Source organism: Haemaphysalis longicornis, unplaced genomic scaffold (assembly GCF_048455015.1).
Source record: "Haemaphysalis longicornis isolate Haplotype H1 unplaced genomic scaffold, Haemaphysalis longicornis Haplotype H1 scaffold_7, whole genome shotgun sequence".
NCBI lineage: Eukaryota > Metazoa > Arthropoda > Arachnida > Ixodida > Ixodidae > Haemaphysalis > Haemaphysalis longicornis.
In genome coordinates, this window is record NW_027526422.1 from 7,436,839 (window position 1) to 7,458,852 (window position 22,014).

The 22,014-nt window shown below is 52.8% G+C and overlaps 1 protein-coding gene across 1 annotated transcript in view; it reads left to right on the forward strand.

Annotated features, from left to right (window-relative positions):
• The window catches only part of LOC144144412 (tetratricopeptide repeat protein 28), a 112,672-nt gene that overhangs the window by 60,505 nt on the left and 30,153 nt on the right, over positions 1–22,014 (forward strand). The window contains exons 2-11 of the mRNA XM_077675839.1: positions 8,990–9,334; positions 11,412–11,559; positions 12,007–12,279; positions 12,775–13,040; positions 14,057–14,398; positions 14,787–15,011; positions 15,603–15,703; positions 16,247–16,463; positions 18,448–18,627; positions 21,772–21,975. Of these exons, the coding sequence (XP_077531965.1) occupies positions 8,990–9,334; positions 11,412–11,559; positions 12,007–12,279; positions 12,775–13,040; positions 14,057–14,398; positions 14,787–15,011; positions 15,603–15,703; positions 16,247–16,463; positions 18,448–18,627; positions 21,772–21,975 (2,301 nt within the window). The remainder of the gene's footprint in view (positions 1–8,989; positions 9,335–11,411; positions 11,560–12,006; positions 12,280–12,774; positions 13,041–14,056; positions 14,399–14,786; positions 15,012–15,602; positions 15,704–16,246; positions 16,464–18,447; positions 18,628–21,771; positions 21,976–22,014) is intronic.

The following is a 22,014-nucleotide window of genomic DNA, read 5'->3' on the forward strand; positions in this document are numbered from 1 at the left end:
AACTCATCGTTACGCGACATTTGGATACGCGGCATGGCGCAGGGAAGCCCACGACTTCATAGTTCACTGTTTATACGGTCTTCAACGCTCCGCTCTGAAAAGCTCCTTTTATTTATAGCCGTTTTCGAAAGCCCCCCAATGGCGAGCAGTTGCATCAGAAAAGTCTGCCCCGTGCGAATAACCCTAATAGCCCGCTGTACCCGTTTAGCTTGCAAACAGACAGGAATGCATTAATGACAGTTCAAAACGTGCTATTAATTTTTTCGTTGTCATACTGTACACAAAACACGCGGCACGCCGAAAAGGAAAAACGGGAGCAACACAAGCGTTCGTGTTTCCCATAGGGCCATAAAAGATGTCCCTGTAGCGAGATATCTCGCCAGTTTCCCTGACCAATTACGCGATCTTGGCGCAAGCATCGAACTAATGAAAGGGAAAAGATTTCGCAACCACTGCCGCAACAAGCGCCTGCGTTATATCTCCGACGCAACTAAGATACGTCGGTGCGTGCCCAGACGTTCCCTGACGCATCCTGGACGAACGGACGACGGCGTGCAAAGCGTTCAGTCATCCGGCGTGTGGCCCCATCAGCGGATGCAGTGGGGGAGAGAGGCGAGATTGAGCGGCGTGCGAGCGGCGGTGACATGGGCCGCGGGCGAGTGTGCATGCGTTGACGCGGCGGCGGCGACAACCGCACAACAACGTGCACGCGCGTGGTCGGATCCTCGAGGCCGAGGAGACGACAGGCCCAACGCCGGTAGTCGGCCTCCCGGCGAAGTGTTTGCCTTTGACCCGGCCCCCGTGCACACCAGCCTCCGCGGGGGGAAGCACGGCATCATCATGCTCGCGCACAAGGGCGGCAGGGGAATCGCGTCCGGGCCGATCGAGCACGCCGGCCATCGGAGTTCTCATCTGATCGAGCGCGCTCCCCGCAGCACACGCGCATTCTTGCTCGTCGTTGCTATTATCGTGATTGTTTTCTCGGCCGGCGGGGCGAGCTGAGGCGCGCAGCTCGGCCGGCGAGGGCGAAAAATCGTGACTCGGGGTCGACACGGTTCCGATCTCGGGCCGGAGGAGGAGGCCCCCGGGGCTGCTTCCTTCCTCCTTTGCATCCGCGCGTCATAACGAGCGGCGTGTCTCGCTTTTTGTTCTGCCGGCAGCAGGCCGGCACGGAGAAGGCTGCCGGACGACCGGTCAGCGACGGCCCGGCCCGCTGGCAGCCGCGATAAATTGGACATTGTGCGGGCCCGGGATGCCGCTGCAGCCGCCAAAGCATGCATGCGCGTGGCGGCGGGTTCGGGCAACAAAGTGTGTCCCGTAGATGTTCGGACAGACGGCAACGCACCGTGCCGGGAACAGCCCGCCGCGCGGTCATCGTCGGCTCGCGGGAGAACTCGCGTGGGGCCCCGCAGCCGGCCCGCACGATCAGCCACGCTGCAGCAGCGCGCAATCTCGTCCGAGAGTTGCGCCTCCGCCGCGAGGGGGAAGAACGATTTGCGCTGGTGCCTGCGATTTGTTCGCGTATTGATCTCTCGCCGGCCATCGCGAATGCGGCTGCGATCGGCCGACTCTGCGCCCGAGAACGTTGCCTGCGCGGCAACATCAGACTTCTCGGCTGCGTCCTCCTTTCGTTCGCCCGAACGCGGCAGACGCGCAGCTGAACAAAGCGCGGCGCGATCCAAAGGAAATTCCCGCGCAAAACGCGGGAGGCCCGCCTCGGTGCCTGCAGCGGAAAGCGAGAGGCTCCTGGGCTTTCCGAGTGAAATCAAATGGCCGCCAGACGCCGGGCAGTGACCCCGGAGCCTCTGACCTCGCACTGCCCGCCACGAGAGTGCCTGAAACAAATCGAGCATCCGGCGACGCCATGGCGTTCTGGGCAGGCAAGTCGAAGCGTCCGTCTGTGCTGGGCTGTCAACTCATACGGTAATGGATCAATGTGTCGGGAAGACGCGTACAGGAAACGAATGACCAAGTAAATGATCATAGCACCGGCGACCGATGATTTCATCGCGATACGCGTAAACCAAATACTTTAGAGACGGCACACCAGCCTGTGCATCTCCCAGCAGTGAGTACGTCCAGGACGACCATGAATGGCGTCACCGAAGGCGCGAGGAAACGTGCGCACATGCGCACGTGTGTGCACACCAGTTAGGGAATCTTGCAAGCGTCTTTGTGGACGCCGCGCGGCTTTCAGCCGAGAGGCAGTGCCAGTGCGTTGCATGTATGGGTCTCAGTGGCGCCGCTGCAAGCGCAGTGATCATGCGCATTTAGACCATGATGAACGAAGCCATGCATTTGGACTGGGAGACTACGCGGTTTTTCACCGTCCGATAAGATACCGACCGCTCCGCAAAGGATGCTTCACTGCAAGCATTCTCGTGACAAGGGAAAGCCTCACCTTCACGAGAGAACACGTGGCGGGGATTGAAGGTAAACGCAATGAAAATCGCATACCCACATTTCAACCCGTAGACCCGTCGGTGATCGCAACTAGAACACTGCGATACTACGAAAACGCTCCAAGGGGATTGGCAAAAAAAGCTTGATGCGAATCAGAAGCAGATTCAGCGTGTGGACCCACATCTTGAGTTCACGTCGCGTCTTCAGCGCCAGTTGCTGTGTGTCCAGGTTTTGGCGCACGCTAATATCCCCAGAAGGTCGAACATAATCCAGAGGCCTCCAGTACGGCGCGCCGCCTAACCCAGGCGTTGTTTCGGCGCGTTAAACGTGCAATTTCTTTCATTTTCTCATTTTGTAATCCCCGCTGTTGTACCCCTGTTTTCGACACCGACATGTTGGCACGGATTTGCTTCGAATCGAGCCAAGGGGCAGCAGGGCGAGAGTGCTGCAGCGTCGCGTCAGGGCCCGCACCGTGTCCGCGGGCTGGTGCGATGCCGTGGAGCGCAGATCATTGCGTCCTTGTGCCATGCACCCAGCGGCTCCCTGCAGCAGATGATGGCGGCGTTGCGTGCCGGCGCGCTAATTATTCGCCGGGCTAGTGGTAGCAGCGGCGGCGGACAGTCCACCGGTTGCGCACGACCGTCGTGATCCCGGCCCGGCTATTCTCCGGGCTATCACGTTTTGGCCGGCCGCGCCTTTGAGAAACGCCGCGCGGGACGCACAGCCGCTCGCGCCCACCCTAACTACGCAGGCCTAACCGCTTCGGCGCGGGATTTTTTCTCCCGCTCCGATCAGGGAGGCAGATGAAATACGAGATGGATGCCTGGTGCACCGTCGGCAGATCCGTGTCCTCGGCCCCGCGCGTAATTAGCGTCTCACGATCTCTAATGAGACGCGCCGCCCAGACCGTATCACACCCCCTTTTCCGACCCGGCTGCGCTTTTTGCTTTCCTGCCGGGCTCCGTTTCCGCGACAAAGGGGCCTCAAGGGCTGCTGCTCGATATGCCTGTGCCAGTCGTGGCGACGATGTGTGCGCAAACTGCATGCTCATGCTGGGTCCGGATAAGGCTACAAGTCCCCGTAGGGCGTCTTCACCGCAGTGCTCCAGAATGACCAGTCGAAGTGGCCTAGTGTGCAAATCCGACGAATGACGCAGCCCAACATAGGATGTGGCGAAACAGGAAATACATATGCGCAAGGCGTTTTGTATTGCGCAGTGTGCCTGCGCAGATGCCATTTTCCACTCGCATTGAATGATCGGAAAGGTCATTCGCGAATTCGCACACTAGGCCATTTCGATTGGTTATTATGGAATCTGGAGCATTGTGGTGGACACGCCCTACGGGTACTTCTTGGAGTGTACGGTTCCAGACTGGTGTTTTAAAATGCACCCACTAGCCTAGCAGCAATTCCTAAACGATCTATGCTCCGGCACAATAACATGACCCCCTGGGACCGGGAAATTTCAACGAACAGGTGTAATTAACACATTTGCCGTCCATCGAAAAATATATGGCTGTGGTGGCGTTAATCGCATCCACAGCGCGTCACCAAATTGAGTCTGGGTCCCTCAACTCACATCGGTAGTCTCGGCGCACACCCGTGACATTGCATTTCCGCGTTTCGCTTCGTCCGTTTGGTCCGCCTGGTGGAACTCATTCGACAGCGACTGCGAGAAGCAGAATGTGCACTTGGCAACACGACGACGCCGACGTGGATATGGACCGCACCGTCGTCCCTCCCTCTCGCTGTTGGCAAACCAGTGCGCAGCCAACGACACGCTGGCTTCTGTTTTCGATCGAACCAAAGGATGAACTCGTCCGGGCAGCATCGGCCTCCCCACTGCGGCCCAACGCCAGGCGATGTCGTTGAGCGTTTCGGCAGCGTGCAACCCTTTCCAATGACTGGTTGTCCGCGCGCCTGCGGTTGGCCGCCCTTAGAAGCATCGTCTCTCAGGCGCGCACATGATAATGCGAGTCCCGAAATAGATTTCTGGAAACGGGACGTATACAGATACATGCGCGGTCGGCATCACAAAGGCTCCACTCCTATCAATTGGTTTCGGCCAGTCCGATTCGAGAAATGGGATTTCCCTCACAGCCGCGAAGCTATCCGTGACCCGAGATGGGTTGGCGACGACCGTTGTTATGCGCCTGCTCTGGTCCTCACTGCCTAAAAGACGCCTGCAATTCGCTCGAGCCTCGGACGCGCTGGCAAGCAAAGGGCTAAGGTGACGCGGACAGATCGGTCCAGCTAGTCGCCCGAAAGTGCAGTAGCCATCGAACGACCGTTGCTTCCTCAGCGGGCGCCGGGGAAGAACCTGCATGCAGCGGCGGCAGCAGCTGTGCGGGCGACGAGCAATTGTTCTCCGCTTCGATTAGCCCGCTCGGGTCCCTTGGGAAAATTGCACGGTGCGCATGTTTTCCCAGGCCCCTCTCCACCGCGCTATCCTGGAACACGCGGCACCGAGAACTTTGCAGACGGAGGCCGCGTTTTGGCCGAGAACGTGCATGTGTCTGTCTGTTCCACGCAAAACTGTTCTTTTCTTCGACAGTTGTTCTGGGACGATATTCTGAGTTGCGTCCGTTCCAAAAATGTCCATTTCGCGCTTCACACCCGACTGTCTGCTGATCGTCGTCAATGGGGGCTCGCTCGCTCCAGTGGAAGCGGACACTTTGAAACGGACAAAACTGGGAATGCCGGCCCTGGTTTTTCTTCTCGTCTCTCTCTTTTTTTTTTTTTTTTCATGTTGTAAGTGAGCGTGGTCGCCCATTCTGCACGCGTCTCGACGTAGAAAAAAGGGGAAGGGGCGGCAGCAAAAATTACACTCGCTTTCAAGGGATGCTGATCTTTTAACTCGCATTTGTTGACCACAGTTTTGGCTTTGGGGTAATCGGAAGATGTTGATTGTACTCCGAAATGATCAAGCCGATATAAGGATGAGAACGTTTTAGGTATGATGCAGTACTAGTTCTCAAATGAAGGACGCACTAGCTGGTTTGAAACGACGACATGTGCTGGCGGGACGAAAACTTCCGATCGTGGGAAGCAACTGAACTTGAACGCCCAGTATGTCATTTATTCGCCGCTGCTTCCGAGCGGGTTCCGATCTAAGTGATCGAAGGGCCGGGCCTCGCTTGCAAATAGCACGCACTGGCGCCGAACAAAGCAGCGCTGCAGTGGCCAATGGAAGCAGCGTGATTGAACGGCACGTGTCTTCTCTGCGGCCGCCCGTGCGTGCCGTGCACCGGCGTGATGGGCGTGACAAGAACAAGGTCGGCCGGAGCGCTCCTTTGTTGTGCAAACAGGCGGCTGCAGATGAACGGTTCTGGCGACCTGGGCAGCCGAGATATGACCGCTTGCCCGCTGCTGCGGGGAACGCGTTTTGCGTCGAACCGCCATCTCTCGTGCGCTCGCTTCTGCAGCGGACGACCGGCCGCGCAGGGAAGAAGGTCACGGGTTCGGCCCTTCGCGTAAGCTCTGTCGCACTGTGAGGGCTCGACCTCTGGAAGCCACTCGTGTAGCTAACTGCACGTCCACAGTTTGTTGGCCACTTGCGGCTGCAGTGGTGCTTCTGTCGGGCCGGGTTCGGGAAGTGGTCGAACCAGCAGCTGGCAGCTAGATCGAGCACCTGGGACTGCGCGTAGCATAGTACAATGGCTGACGTAGCTTTGCTTGTGGAAAAGCGGCAATTTTAAACCAAAAATAACTAATAGTGCGCTATTTTTGTTATGGAAGTGCCTTTGAGGTAGTGTATCGGGGAGCTGACTCGTTTTGTTGTCAGAAGAGACAGGTACCGTAACGACCGAGACTGTTGGACTTCACGAGAGGTTTTGTTTGCCTTCCTGACAGGCCACCCAATGAAACAAAGCTGTTCCTCCTCAGGAGCCATTTCCGATTGGCAGAGGCCTGCACTGCCCCGCTACGAAGTGCTGCAATCAGCCACATGCTCCGCCGCTGTACGGTTCAGTCACCAGTGGACACCAGCCTCCATGGTACCAACAGCAACGTTTTTCGCACGAAAGTATTTTATGTCTGGATACACGATTCACTGACGTCATATCCGTCATTGAAATGACGCCAGAACAACGAAGCAAGCGGCATGTAAAGGGTGCACCCCTGCAGACAGAGTTTTCTTGCGGGGAAGCAACCTTTAGTACTTAAGAGTGCGTTATACTTAGGGTTGTTCGTTTTCGGGTTTTATATTTTAATACGAAAGTGCTTTATGCCGGGATACACCAAGATTTCACTGACGTCATAACCGTCACGGAAATGACGCCAGTACACCTTTGCCAAAGCGACCCGCCAGCAGGACGTCGCTCGCCAAACACACCCACAAGACAGCCGCCGTCCGCAAATCATGCTCAGCTGCAGATTTCGCTGCACGTTTCACTTCCGTGTTTTACCGATTCCTATGACAGAGGAATCAACCACAGTTTTTTTTAGATTAGACATCAGGCTCCGTCAAGATGGGCATCGCGCTTCCGGGTACGTCCTATCCCTGGTTGATGCTGATGACGGTGGGTTGTGCTGTATGGCCGAAGGTTTTTCTCGGAGCCGCGGCTCATGAAGCCCGCTCTGCATTGTGCGAATTGGCAGGCAAATTCGCACAACGTAGAGCGGGCTGTACTCTTGTATAAAATTTGAATCCCGCTGTGCGAAACGGCTTGCCTTGCAATAATGTCGCAGCGCAGAAGCGCTGCCGTTGGCTGCGGTGATTGGTTGTCCACGTCACAGGTGGGTTGCGGTGGAAGAGCCGCACGGTTGCGTAGGAAACGGCCGTGCGCGAGAGATTTTGCCACAAGCACCCCAGGCGTTCTCAGCAGACGCGAGTAGCGCTCCTTCAGGCGCGCCTGCAATGCATGATGCCGGTTGTTAGCGGCGTTTCTCGAGCGTTCCTCGCACATGTGCCGAGAGGTTCCGGTGTGCGAACACGATGGTATAGACGCGAGTTCGTTAATAAGAATATCAAAGGAGATTCAGCGCCATTCCACTGTGTGAAGGTGGTTGACCAGCGAGCTGTTTACCGCACTGTCGTGACGCGTTCGGCGGGATTGTAGCCACGCCGACGTCTTGCGTTTTTAGCCTCGCGGTACTTATACGCTTGGCGTTCGTGGCCCGATCGTCGTCGCTGGTGTTACGATTCAGCCCGCCGTTGGGCTTTGTTTCAAAACTCCTCTGCTGTGCGGCGAAGCTTCCACTACGTGCGCCTTTCAAGCAGTACCGCCGTGTCGGTGACTGATGTTTTCACGTACCCCCACCCAACACGACTACACACCATCCACCCTACTCTTTACGATCCCCTATGTACTCACTGCCAAGCACAAGGCACGCTGTACCATATTGTCTGGGAATGTCAACTGAACCCAAATCTTCCCCCCCATCCCCAACCCCTCACGCGAGCAGTGGGAGAGTACGCTGACCAGCTCTTCTCCTGAAACGCAGCTTTTGCTAGCGGAAAGGGCGAAGACAGCCGGTCGTACCAACGGAGTCTTGGACTGAAGACCCCGACCACAAATATGCTCACTTCAACTGTAATTAAAGTTTCTCTCTCTCTCTCTCTCGACAAGCCTGGGTCAGACACTTCGCTTTTGGCGCGTTTCAAACTTCGGCGGTTGCCGACGAGGCACGCCGAGACTTGCCCAAGGTCACGGAAGCCCCGCGTCCGCAGCAGAGTCCTCCTCTCTCCCCTCTCTCGGACTCAGCGTGCGCCGCTACTATCGACTGCTCACGAACTCGGGAAAGAGTGTGGTGTGTGTCTGTGACGTTCGTGGCGTGTGCACAATCTAGAGGGAACGCTGTTTTGACCGTTGGCGCTTTTTGGTATAAATACGAGCCCCTCAAGCGCGATAACTCATTCCTGTTTGAGCAGTGAATCAATGCTGTCACTCTGCTCGAGTCCTGTACTGTAACCTCGCCCGTCGGGGCATTGTTCTTTGGCTTCAGCTCATCCCTCGCTATGAAGTAAACGAGTTACGTTTTGCCTACGGCTTCTGGACTTCTTCACGGCAGCAACACTGGCTGGCCGCTCGCTTCAAACCACACTACCACACGTATGTCGGAGGCGATGGAACTCGGCTCGGGTCGGCCTTCTCGTACGCAACACTGGTCTCCTTCCGAAACGTTCGCTTCACTGTGCAACACGCAGTGTTGGAAAGCCAGCTTACAAAGACCAGGCTTCCACTAGTCCCTTCAAAGCCAGCTTAGCTTCACTTCTAAACACACATTTATTGCTACCTCCAGGGGCAGTATATGTCATCTTACAGGCGGTTGCTCTTCGGGAAATGGAAAAAAAAAACAAAAAAAAAACGCCCGTGTCAAGATTTCGGCGCACGTGGTCCCCAAGGGGTCAAAAATAATCCGGAGCCCTTCACTACGGCGCAGGCGTAGCTTTCTCAGAACGAGGGGGAGAGAGAGAGCTTTGTTTAGAGTGGTTCAGGCTAGAGTCACTAAATAAGGTAGTGACACTAGTTCAGGCTATCTGACTACAGGTTGTCCTCATAGCATGAAAGTTCTTGTGCGAGTGAAATGTCTCGGGACGGGAACAGAGGGGGGTTGAACAGCTCTCGCGTCTCCTCGCATGCAGCTGGAGGTGGACGTGGAATGCTGCGACCAGGCGAGCAGCAGCGCGGCCTCCTCGTCCGCCGGCGGCAGCAGCAGCGGGGGCGCCGCCAGCGCCCTGGGCGGCGCCGCCAGCACGAGCAGCAGCCAGCGGGCTGCCTTCCTGGACCTGGTGCGCCAGTCGACGGCCGCCTGCCAGGCCGGGGACTTCGTGCTGGCCGCCCAGCTGTACACCGAGGCCCTGGCCCTGGACCCCTCCAACCACGTGCTGTACAGCAACCGCTCGGCCGCCTACGTGCGCCTCGGGAAGTACGCGCAGGCCCTGCAGGACGCCGCCAAGGCCCGGGAGCTCAACCCCCGCTGGGCAAAGGTGCTGCCACTGTGCTTGGTCTTGCTGCTGCTGCTGCTGTCACTTGTTGATTCGGCGGCGGGGAGAAAGGAAGGTACCCGGTCACAAGGTGCACCTGCATACAACGCAGTGCGTGTGCATAGGTGGGGGAAAATAGGATGCAGGAGGAGGAAAGAGGTGGACAGTTTATAGGGTCGCTGTGGCGGCGCCCATCACTAGCAAGCGGGAGGGCACACGCCACTCGCTGGAGTACGCTTGATTAAAGTGACCAGGCGTCCCGACTTAGGCGGGACACGTCCCGGTTTTGCCACTGTAGTCCCGCTGTCCCGCAGCGTGCTTGTGGGACAGTGTTCTGTCCCACCTTCGGCCAGAAATATGGAAAACGGGTATCAAGCCCTGTGTCATTAATGAAAAGCTGGAGGAACGAAAGAGCCAAAAGGAACCGTTTGAGAAACTTCAAGAAAAGGGCGCACACGACAGGAGTAAGCAAAAAACTGTTGTGTGTTTCTTGCTTAGTCTTAATGTCTGAGCTGTTTTCCTGAAGTTGCAATGTACGAACAAACCGTTCAGTACACCCTTCTGCGTTTGACGAACGGTGGTTGGACGTGCTTCAGTACTTAATCACTCATTCAGCAAATAACGCATCGTTGCTCGTCGAACAAAGGCCGAGAGAACTACGAAAGGAATGATCTTTCAGTTAAAACAAAACTGCATTGAGCTTCAGTGTCCCTTCAAGTTATGTGCCCCACGTTCTTCCTTACCCCCCCCCCTCCCGCCACCCACCCGTCCCGCTTGGGGCCCTAAGAATATGGTCACTTTACGCTTGATCCACACACCACGCAGTCCACATTGCACAGCACAAGGCCGAACACTGCACAGCAATCCGCACCACAGGTTTTCCAGATCACACTTCTGTCGCCGGATCAGCCTCGTTTCATACAGGACAATGAGGAGGTGACGGAAGGTCTCCTGGCAGATAAAGTGGGTACCTTTGGGGAGTAGGAAGGCCTCCACACTGGTGCTCTGGGGAGCCCAGGTAGTGGTATACAGCCTGCAAGACGGTCCTCAGGCCAGCGTGTTGGGGGAAGGAGCGCAGCAGTTGCTCCAAGGTTTCAGTTCAGGTAGTCAGCACAGGTGGGTGACTTTCTGCATCGGTAGATGCGTGGTGCCAGAGAAACATGTTAATACTCACTCACTCAACCAGATTGCACTTACTCAACCAGATTGCTCGAGAAGATACCTAGTGTTCAGCTATAAAAGAAATGTAGAAGAGAGAAATGGAAGAAATTGTTTGTAACAAATAGATGAAAGTACAACTTCACAAAGTGTACTGTTGGTTGAGTCGGTACGTTGTATCAAAGCAGTTACAACGTGAAAAGGAACAAGGACCAGAAAGACAGCAGACGAGCGCTGACTTCCAACTGAATTTAACCTGAACAACTTGCTCCTTGTATACGAAATCACCATAGTCGAAACAGAACAAATCAACTTAAAGACAAAATATTAGAAGAAACACTCCGCCACATCAAAAATGGATTCACACACTTGGCGCAATCTCTACAGATTACGCCAAATGAAGTTGTCAAATGAAAAATCACCTTGGTAATGCATTTGCTACCTAAGCTGTCACGAGTGTCTGATATCGCTCACTTAGTTTGAGTCGTGCATCTGGGCATGTGCACGTGAACCACAGCTATGTAGAAATTATAACGAAATTGTGTACAAATAACGAGCCTGCTTGTGTTGCCACTCAGTGGTTGATCTTTGAAAATTTCACCTGCGAAAACCACTTTCTGATCTGTCGATGAAATTTGACCGGAATGTGAAAGAAAATGCATGCATTTCCAATACTTCAATTTCTTATTCTTTGGAATTGATTAATTGAAAACAAATCTCAACATTCTTTGCACCCTCTGCATGACATTTTACTTACCTCATAAGTACTGTCAGCACTAAAAAGGCCACGAAAGCTGCTTAAAAAAAAAACAGGAAGTCTTTGTGGCTGTAATGTGGCTGTTTGGAGTGAGGCCAGCAGTCTTGTTGGATCTTCCTTCCCACTCCAGTGCTTGTTGAATCTTTCTTCCTGTTTCAATTACAGGCCTACTACCGGCAGGGCGTGGCCCTCCAGTGCCTGGGAAGGCATGCAGACGCCTTGGCAGCGTTCTCCTCGGGGCTCAATCAAGATTCAAAGTCAGTCCAACTGCTGGCCGGGCTGGTTGAGGCAGCCATGAAGTCACCACTCAGGGGTGAGCTTCCGATCCTATCTCTAACTTCACGGTGATTGTTCTGCAGCTTGCGCACTGCACTTCTACGGTATGGCACTAACAGTTCAAAGCTCGAGCCTGCCTCAACGGAAATGAGGCCTTAGAGTTCATTAGTTTTATGTCTTCCCAGCGAACACACGTTTCACACCCAGCAAGCTGAATTCCTGATAAACAGGATGGATTTCACTGGTACTATCAGGCTTGTTCCATCAAGGCAACTAAGAAATTTAAAGGTTACCTTGAAGGGCAATGCTGTTACCTAGACTGTCAGTTTTAGGTATTGACAGATGGTGTAAGAGTTTGTGGACCTGAGGGCGTCTCAGTGCTTTTAGTTGCATAAACTTTTGAAGAAAATTGGGGTAAAGAATAAATGCAGTGAGATACAGTGCAAACGCCCCTTGCAATGCTGAGGTGCAATGCCTGGCGCAGCCACCCTGGAGCCGACGTATCGGCAGCTGCAGTCGATGCGGCTGGACAAGTCGCCCTTCGTGATGACCTCAGTGATCGGCCAGGAGCTGCTGGCCACGGGCCAGCACGCCGCTGCAGTGGTGCTGCTGGAGACTGCGCTGCACATTGGCACGTGCAGCCTCAAGCTCCGCGGCTCCGTCTTCTCAGCCCTCAGCTCTGCCTACTGGGCCCTGAACAGCCTCGACCGTGCCATCGCCTACATGCAGCAGGACCTGGCTGTCGCCAAGTCTCTCAGTAAGTCACTGGGCTCTCCACTCGGACCCTCTGGTGCAGTTCCCGCATGTTCAAAATGCATCAAATCTGTTAGATGCATGTGCCAGCTGTGTTGAGTAGCATCTGTCACAGTGTCTTCAGTTGTTTCAGTGAATTATCTTTCAACCCACTTGCATATCGCTGCTAGAAAAATGCGATACGTTCGAAATGAGCTTGTCAGTGAGCCACATTATAGCGTGCTCGGTTCTGGGAACAAGGGTAAGTGCTACAGTATAGATAAAATATTCTTTTCACATTATACTCTTCACAGTGACAAAGGCTCATAGATCCCATTTATCCACCAAAACGGGCGGGTGCATTGTACCCTGACAGTGGTTAATAAGGTTGCAGTGCGTTTGTTTTCCTTTTGTTGATGACCCCTGCGCACAGGCTTATGCGCTCCTTTCAAGGGCGGCGGGCAGCAAGCAGCGTGCGCTGGGGCAAGTGCTATAGCAGGGGAACCCCCCTCCCGCGCAGACGACCAGGCCGGGGAGTGCCGTGCGCACGGCAACCTGGGCTCGGCGCACTTCTCCAAGGGCAACCTGAAGGAGGCCCTGTCCAGCCACCGCTACCAGCTGGTGCTGGCCATGAAGTGCAAGGACAGCCAGGCCGCCGCGCTGGCCCTCACCTCGCTGGGGCACGTGTACACCGCCATCGGCGACTACCCCAACGCCCTGGCCAGCCACAAGCAGTGCGTCCAGCTCGTGCGCCAGATGGGCGACCGCCTGCAGGAGGCACGCGAGGTACCCGTGCCACGGCGCTCCTTCTTCGCACCCGGCTCTCATCCACGATACCCTCATGGCATCGGCCATGAGAGTACCATAGATGGTGCATACGGAGTCAGAAGTACTGTACCAAAAAATTAAAGAGGAAGGAGAAGAAGAGGGGGGTTTCGGTTGATTCAGCCACATAACATGACATCTCTCCAAACCAGCTGCCGCTGCTAGTCATGGCAGATTTTAAGTGGCTGTCATTTTTCTTGTCTAGCTGTCCATTGTTTTATGCCAGAATTTGGGGGAGAGGGTGAGGTGTCCCATTCTGATCCCTAGACATACTGGCGGGGTATACTGGTCTACTGGCGGGCAGGGGTTCATCCAGAATTTCGGTTTTGGGGTTGTCGAAATCCTCCTGGGGGGTGTTGGAGGGGTGTGCATAAATCGCTGGGCAGGGTACTCATGGCCATGGAATCTTTTTCGGGAGTGTCAAATCCTCCTGGGGGGAAGGAAGAGGGGTGTTAGGGAGAGGAGGGGGTATAAATCCCTGCTGGTGGGAACGACCGCCTCTCGGTACTGTTGAGATTAAGCGCAAGCTATGGAACGTCTTGTGAAGAAACTGTTTTTTTATTAGGGTCATTGATGCCGAACAACGGCTTTTTCATTCAATGAGCCATTGAAGGTTTTCACCATTAATAAGGAGAACAAGCAGGCAGTCAAAATTAGCTTCTACGACAGACGCACACTTTGTGTTGGATGAAGCTGCACTGAAGAACACAAGACCCTGTGCTTGCATGCCAGGGACGAACTACTACTGTGGTTGGTGCAGGAGCCTTTTATGGCGGAAGCGTAAGGTGCGTCATAAATGACTGTGTAGTGAGCCAGAAAGTAAGTATGTCAAGACAGTGGAGCAGCTTGTGTGCTGTCTGGTTTCAAGTGAGCAGTGTGTGAACTCAATGGATAGATTTCAGCTGTGCAATATCAGATTGTGCATGGGCTGTGGAGGTGTGTGTGGGCGTACCACTGACGTCCCTCTGTCCCCACAGGTGGGCAATGTGGGTGCCGTGTACCTTGCCATGGGAGACTTTGCGAGTGCCGTGGAGTGCCACACAGAGCACCTGCGGCTGGCCAAGCAGCTGGGCAACCGGGTGGAGGAGGCGCGCGCCTACTCCAACCTGGGTTCTTCGCACCACTACCGGCGCTGTTTCGACCAGGCACGCTCCTACCACGAGCAGGTGCTGCGCATTGCTCGCGAGCTGGGCGACCGTGTCATCGAGGCCCGGGCCTACGCGGGCCTCGGGCACGCCGCCCGCTGCATGGGCGATGGGCAGCAGGCCCGCCGCTGGCACGAGAAGCAGCTCGACATGGCCCTCACCGCCAGGGACAAGGTGACCACTGAACTGCCCACTCGAAGCAGAACCTCTGCTCGCAGGTTTAAAGCAGAATGGCTAAACCTAGTTGTCACGAGTGAAAGCAAAGACTATGCAGCATGCAGGGCTTCGTGAAAGCTTGCCTTTGATTGAGATTTAACAGCCTGCCATTATCTACTGGATTCATCCGTTCGCGTGTGCTGAAGGGCGTGCGCACACAGCTTAGCCGGCCCACCACTGATAGTGAGACCGAGGGACCAAACACCGGCAAAGCAGCCGTCAAACCCTCACCTAGGCACATGATTCGCAGGCGCAGAAGCGCACGCCCAGGCGACCCTTGAAGGTGCAGCGTAGTAGAGCTTTCGGTTTAACAGCCAGATTGTTGATGCAAGCGTGGCACGCGCAGGTGGCGGAAGGGCGTGCCTGCTCCAACCTGGGCATCGTGTACCAGCTGGCGGGCCACTACGAGGCAGCGCTAAAGCTCCACCAGGCGCACCTGAACATTGCACGGTCCCTGGGGGATCGCGCAGGCATGGGTCGCGCCTACGGCAACATGGGCAATGCCCAGAGCGCCATGGGCTGCTACGAGCAGGCTGTGCAGCTGCACAAGCAGGAGCTCACCATCTCCAAGGTGAGGGAACACCGGGCACCCATTGGGCGGATTGCAGAAACAGGACACTTGCCTCTGCCCTAGCTCTCTCCAGGTTCCCACTTTTTATCACTAGTTGCAGCGTATTTGGAGACCAAACTGCAGTTACAGTGGAGTCCCATTAACCTGACCCTGGTTTGACTTTCAGAGCTTGGTTGAGTTAGATAGAAAGCAGAATGAATCAAAGGGGAAATATTTGTAGTTTGACAGGAATAAATAGAATGAAAGAATAGAATAAATGATGCAATCGAGTTAACCGAGGTCAAACTAATACTAATTATAGCCAGCTAATTATAACACAACTATTTTTAATAACAATGACTTTTTCTTGTCTGAATATCGTAACTAGTGGACAAGTCTAGTACATACATGCTATGGTTTCTTACAAGCATGGCATGAAACTATTTCAATTCATTTAGTAATACGGCTCTCAGTGGTAGAGTGCTAGCAGCTCAATGCCCCATAAAGGGGTTAACAGCGCACAAACACGACGACACACAAGAAAGAGATGACAGCCCCACTGACACGGCAGAAAAGTAGCTTGACTGCCCTGTGGTCTTGCATGCGTCGCAGGAAGTAAATGACCGCAGTGCTGAGGCTTCCACCCATGGCAACCTGGCAGTGGCATACCAGGCACTAGGGCGTCACGAAATGGCTCTTCTGCATTACCACAGGTGAAGCGGGCTTCTGCTGCACTGCCTCAGATTTGCTGGTGGTGCACTTATTTTTCCACTTCTTTTATTGTTCCTCACCATATTGTCCTTTATGTGCTTATAACTGTAGTGTTATAGTACTGTCACTTTGAGGTCTGGTACCTGTTGCTTAGCTTGTTCGCTTGTATTGTGAGCAGGGCCCATCTAGCACCTAGAAGATGTTTTTAACTGCAAAGTAGCAGCTTTACAATTCATCACTGATGTCAGGCGCTACTATGAAGCAGCACAGCATGCGGCTGAGTTCGAGGATATCAAGTATGCTTGTTTGTTGTTCTCCAGGTTCATTCAAAAGAAAAATTACCAAAGGAACTTCCTTTGATATGTGTACTAGTGGTAGGCACACTTAGGCCACTCCTCCTTAAAACAAATATGGGCCCCGTATGCTTTAAATCGCACTGGCACTTTAACGACGCTCGGAAAACTTCCTAATTTCACATGCCTCTCCCAGAAACGACAGTGTTTTTCGAGGCCAGCCGGAAAGTGTGCAATGTCTGTGCCCTGCAGTCACCTGAACATAGCGCGGGAGCTGAAGGACGCAGCGGGCGAGGCGTGTGCCCTGTGCAACCTGGGCAACTGCTACAGCTCGCGCGGCGAGTTTGGCCAAGCAGTGCCCTACTACGAGAACTACCTGCGCCTCTCCGAGGAGATGGGAGACACCGAGGCCCAGGCGCGGGCCTGCCATTTCCTGGGATACGCACACTACTGCCTCGGGAACTACAAGGTACCCAGCTGCTCGCCCTTTCACGATGAACTGATCACCACCTGTAATGAAAGGGAAGGCTGGGCGAGATGGTTGTCGTTCACCCTTGTGTTAAAGAGCACAGAACAGGCACTAAGTGCACAAGACGGCCGCTGCGCACGAGATAGCGCCCGTCCTGTCCATCGTCCTTCTGCACTGCACTGCACTGCACCATCATCCCTACCTGCTCACTAGCAGAGACAGCTCTGCTTCCGCTGGGTGTGCGCGCAGAAGTTTCTCTTCCATCCTCTCTGTTGCAAAACTAAGCTGCTGTGTGTGCATCCTCATTAGGGGCACTTGTGCTTCCGGCTGAAATTCACACCATTTGCACCTCGTCTTACACTAGCTCTTCAATTTCTCTTGTTGCCACACATTTGGCCCTCAACTTGTGCAAACTGTGATGCTTGCCTACTTGCTCTGGCAGCGACAATGCATGGCCAATCAGAAACCCTCAAGTGTGCTTTGGACAGCATAGCAAAGCACACTTTGCACAAAAAAGCATACACAGCAGAAAGCAGTATCAGCATACTGCTTTGTGTGCTCTTGTTTGCAAAGCAGTATCAGCACGAAAGTTGCTGGTATTGGAGACAAATGTAGCAAGCTGTAAAAGGGGCTGCATGAGTCTTCTTCATAGCCATTGCGTATTATTGGCTGTGGTTTCTCTTTTTTTTTTTTTATGCAGCTTTTTTACAAGGGAGCATCTTGAAGGCTGAACTACAATTAAAGCTTTTTTCTAGGGGTGTGCGAATACTCGAATATTTGAATACGATTAGAATAGTACCTCCGCGAATAATTCGATTCGCGAATTGAAAATCCACTATATTCGATTTTTCGAATAGTCGAGTGGAGTTTCCAAACGTTCCCTGGCTTCGCGAAAGCGAGAAATGTCGGCGCACCCTAACGCACTGCTGCTACACCGTCTACTCGGCAAGTTTCATCCTAATTGCGCTTTCGACGAGTGCGCCTTGCAGAGGCCATAAATTTTATCCCTCTGCAGAGTAATGTGCGAGTGCGTTGATAAGATCTTTTTTTCGAGCCGTCGCCGTCGGCTCTGGCCGCCATTTTGAATTGTACGACCGGGTGTTTCCATGTTAGGGCAGCTTCCGATAAAGACCGCTACCTTTTTGACAGCGCTTCCGTTAATTTAAAATGAAAAGCGGTTCTGGCTGTTTTTATTGCAGTTGGTGTATGGTTACTGCATGTTTACTTGTTTTTTAGACCACAGAGAATAGTGCAGGCTTGTCCATGGCGACGGTAGCGCGAGCTTTCCTTCCGCTACATATTATTCACGCTTTATGCTGCTAATGTGCTTCCGAACAAGTGCCTCATCGTGGTCCATGATTGCTTTCGCGTCCTGTTGTTCATGCCTGCAAAGTGCTCACTTCTGAGCTACGAGTCTCTGAATAGTCATTGCCTATGATTGCAGTACAGCAACTCCAGTGCAAGTCGTCTTTTTTTTTTTTTTTTTTTTTTTCCAAAATGCGTATTGTGACCGCTCCGGATTCCTCAAGTACCGCCAATGCGAGTTGAAAAGTGCGTTCTGTGGGTTGAAAAAAAATTTCATGTCTCCCGAACATGTGAAGTAGCTTCTGCCTTTGCACAAAAACCTATAAATAATCTAGGCCTGTAAAAAAAAAAAAAAAAAAAAAAAACTGATAATTGATCTTTGATATGATATTCGGCTTTTTTTCCGAATTCGATTCGATATTCGATTCAAAAGTTACTATTCGGCATTCGCACACCCCTACTTTTTTCTGTGACTCCTTCCAGTACATTCAGCTGATTAATCCATTCTTTTGCATTTCCACTCTTTATATACTAGTATATAACAAAAATTCATCACTGAGTTCCTGTTCTAGCTACAGAAACAGCAGGAGGGCAAGAACACAGTCCCATGGATATTGCAGTTACAGTAGCCACCTTTTGCTAGAGGTTAAAAGAGTCTGTTTCCTCTGTCACTGTGCAGGATGCCATCGACTACTATGAGAAGGACCTGACCCTGGCAAAGAACCTGCACGACCGTGTGAACATGGGTCGTGCCTATTGCAACCTGGGCCTCGCCCATCTTGCCCTGGGGAACCTGGATGCAGCATACGAGTGCCAGAAGTACTTCCTCGCACTCTCACAGGTCTCGCGCAACTTGCAGGTACGTGGGCTTTTTGTGTGCACAAGCTGCATAGGTAGGGTTGTTCATTTTCGGGTGAAATCCGATTTTATCCGATTCTTACACCCGAACATGTTTCTAGGAGATTCAGGTTAAACCCGATTTCTCCCCGAATGGACCTTTTCAATGGAGCGATCGATCTGCACAATTGTGGCATGACATTCCGCCATTCTCAACCAGTACTTGCTGGAAGCAAGCCCCACAAACGCACCTTCCGGACTCATTCAGTATCGAAATTACTCCAACACTTGCAACCTCAGGCTGGACATTGCTACCCTGACATTGTTGTACCCAGCTAATGGAAGCTCCGTTGTCGAGAGAACCTTCTTCCAGTTGAGATCCACTCAGTGATCAGACAGGCCTCGAATGAAACTGACAATTAGTTGTGCAAGCAGACCACAATAATGTATGTAAACAAAAGGGAGGAAACAATCAATAACCAGCTTTTCGTGAATGAAATGTTTCATTTGTTAGAAGTTATCAATGCTATTCCCTGTCACTACTTAGTCATTTCCAAACAAATTCCCAATTTCAGAGAGCATTTTCAAAAGAACCCTGAAGTCCGCCCCGATTACCAGCTTGAAATAAACACCAATTTGGAGTTGTTTAGACGTCTTATGCCCTCGCAGCAACGTTTTTAGATTAGGTCAGTTGGCAAAGAGCGCGGCCTTCCAAGCACAGCGGCGCGGGCCGGGTCTGTCGCCGACCAGGCGGTGGCGCTGCGGTAGCGTTGAGATCGGTCTCGGCGCGTCGTCTGCTACTCCTTGCTCGGAAAGGCGCCGGTGAACGACCACCGCACACCGTTAATGTTCTTCTTTTGACATGCGAAGTCCAACTTCGCTCTACTAGTGACAAGAGCTTCACATTTTTATCGACATTATAACGAGAAACAAGCTGTACTTAAGAAAAAAAAAAGGCTAGGCAAACACTGCACAATCCGCTTGTCTTCGGCTGCTTCCCGTTCCATTTATTTATTTTTCCATTTCTTTTTTTCCCAGTACGGGATCCCTTATAGCTCAATAATATGTATAGCATACCCGAACGCGTCTTACGCTACTGTAACTGCGGGAAAGCCTACAGTAGTCGGCCATCTACTTGGAATCAAGAGAAGACGCCTCGACATTTTTATTTATGCTGTGGAAGCAAATGCAGTAGGTACGTTTTCACAAGAACATATTTACAACCCCAACAAAACTGATCAAGTGAGCCGATTGGAAACCAAGTGCTGACGTGCGCGCTCACGCGCACGCGCTCAGCAAATGCTTGGTATTTTAAGTGCGGACACGAAAAATTACGATTTGTTAAACAGCTTTGCTGTTAAAAAAGAAAAGTGAAGCAATTATTAAACCAATGTTTTTTTTTTCATTTCTTTGACAGGTATAAATGTGGTTTCTTAAAAGAAATAAACGTTGTTCTCTGATGAGAATGCTTGTCGTACTGCTATTCTTTTTTGTTGGTTTGTAAATCTGATGGACTATCTGTTAGGGTCACATAAACTTTCATTTATCGTCTTGTAGCCCTGATATGCCGATTTTTTAAAGCGTTTAGCCTTCATTTATCGTCTTGTAGCCCTGATGTGCCGATTTTTTAAAGCGTTTAGCCCGGTAGTTTTTCCGTTGAGCCATCGCTTATGCTATCTTCTGCGTTGATTTTTCCTGCTCGTTTCTTTTTGCAATCTACAGATAGGCAACACTTCTCAGATTTGACTAGTCAGATTGATTTATAAGAGGTTTAACGCGCCGACGCTTCACAGGCGATGAGACGCACCGTAGTGGAGGGCTCCGGATTAATTTTGACCACGTAGGGGATCTTTAACATGCGCTGAAATCCCGAACACACGGGTGTTCTCGCTTTCCGCCTCTATCAGAATAGCGGCTGGGAATCGAGCCCGAGTCCTTGCGTCCAGCAGCACGGCGCCTTAGACACCGCGCCGGCTAGGGATCTGATCTGACAGCACCGTGAATATATATGTTGTGCCACACACACTGCATGCCCTTTCACGGCAGTTGTTGCGGATGAAACGTCTAGAAACAAGTAATTTGTTCCAAGGGCTGATCTTGGAACAAATGGGATGATGCTACATTCTTCCACCTTGCCAGCTGGGGCTGAGTATTCCCATTTTTATCGCTGTAGCTACACGGCGGGACAAGCAAACCTCTTGAATTAACTTCAACCGACAAGTTTTGCCCGACTACTGCAGCCTTCTAAATCACACCCAGAATCTTCGAGCTTGTAGAAGATAACCTGGGTAGGCGAAGCCTTCATATTCTACGATTGAAATGTCGGACATTTGCTGAATTCCTGCATAACCGCGAACCACAGATCAGTTCCCAACGTACGTGCTGACTTCGGCGCTTTCTACACCACTCATACTGCCACTTAATTACGCCAGTTTCATCGCGCAAAGGCCCATGATTTTGGCAGGACGCAACATAGGTCGGAACTACTGTCATCCATTTGGGTGGTTTTCGGCATGACTTTGACGTCTTTGGTGCCGACAGATGCTCAGGTATGTCAGGGAAAATACGGGGCGTCGCGCCGTCCCTCCGAGTCCACCTGCCTTACGGTATCCTTACAGTTTGACCGTTCACGACGTGTCAGTAACAGTTGACGATGTCTGAATGCTCACAATGAATGTCACAAACGTATGTTTATGGCGTAACCTTGAAGTTTTTCCGCGGAATCGCGCTTTCCCACGCCTTCAATCCGTCAGGACCCTTCGGCGCTTTGAAGAAATGCCGCTGCACGGACTTTGCCGCTTCCGAAGCATACCCCGAACGGCAGCCCGGCGCGCAGCACGTCAACAAACCGCACCGACACTTCAGAGATCCACTAAAATATATATGCACGATGACAGCACAGAGCTAATACGTTAATACAGACGTGACGAACAGGCGAGCACCAACAGCACAGCGAAAACACATGGCCGGGGCGAGCCTCGCTCCCCAAACTCATCTTCCTCCATGCCCAAACTAGATCTCAAAGCAACGCCAGCGCCACCCCTCGGAATGGCGACAAAATGGTGCCGCCTCTCGAGGCGCAGTTTGCAAACTGACCTAAATCTAAAAACGTTGCCTCGCAGTAGCAGTGGTGGTGGCATTCACGCTTTCTGCACGTGGTGCACAGGGCAAGTTCCGTGCCTTGGGCAACATGGGCGACGTGCTCATGAAGATGGGCAAGAGCGAGGAGGCGGTGCAGATGTACCAGAAGCAGCTGCTGCTGGTGCGGCAGTCCAAGGAGCGACACCTGGAGGCGGCGGCCTACGGCGCCCTGGGCCTCTGCCACCGCCAGCTCAAGTGCTACGACAAGGCCCTCGCCTACCACTCGCAGGTGGGCACCATTTGCACGAAGAGCAGCTCTCTGAGGCTT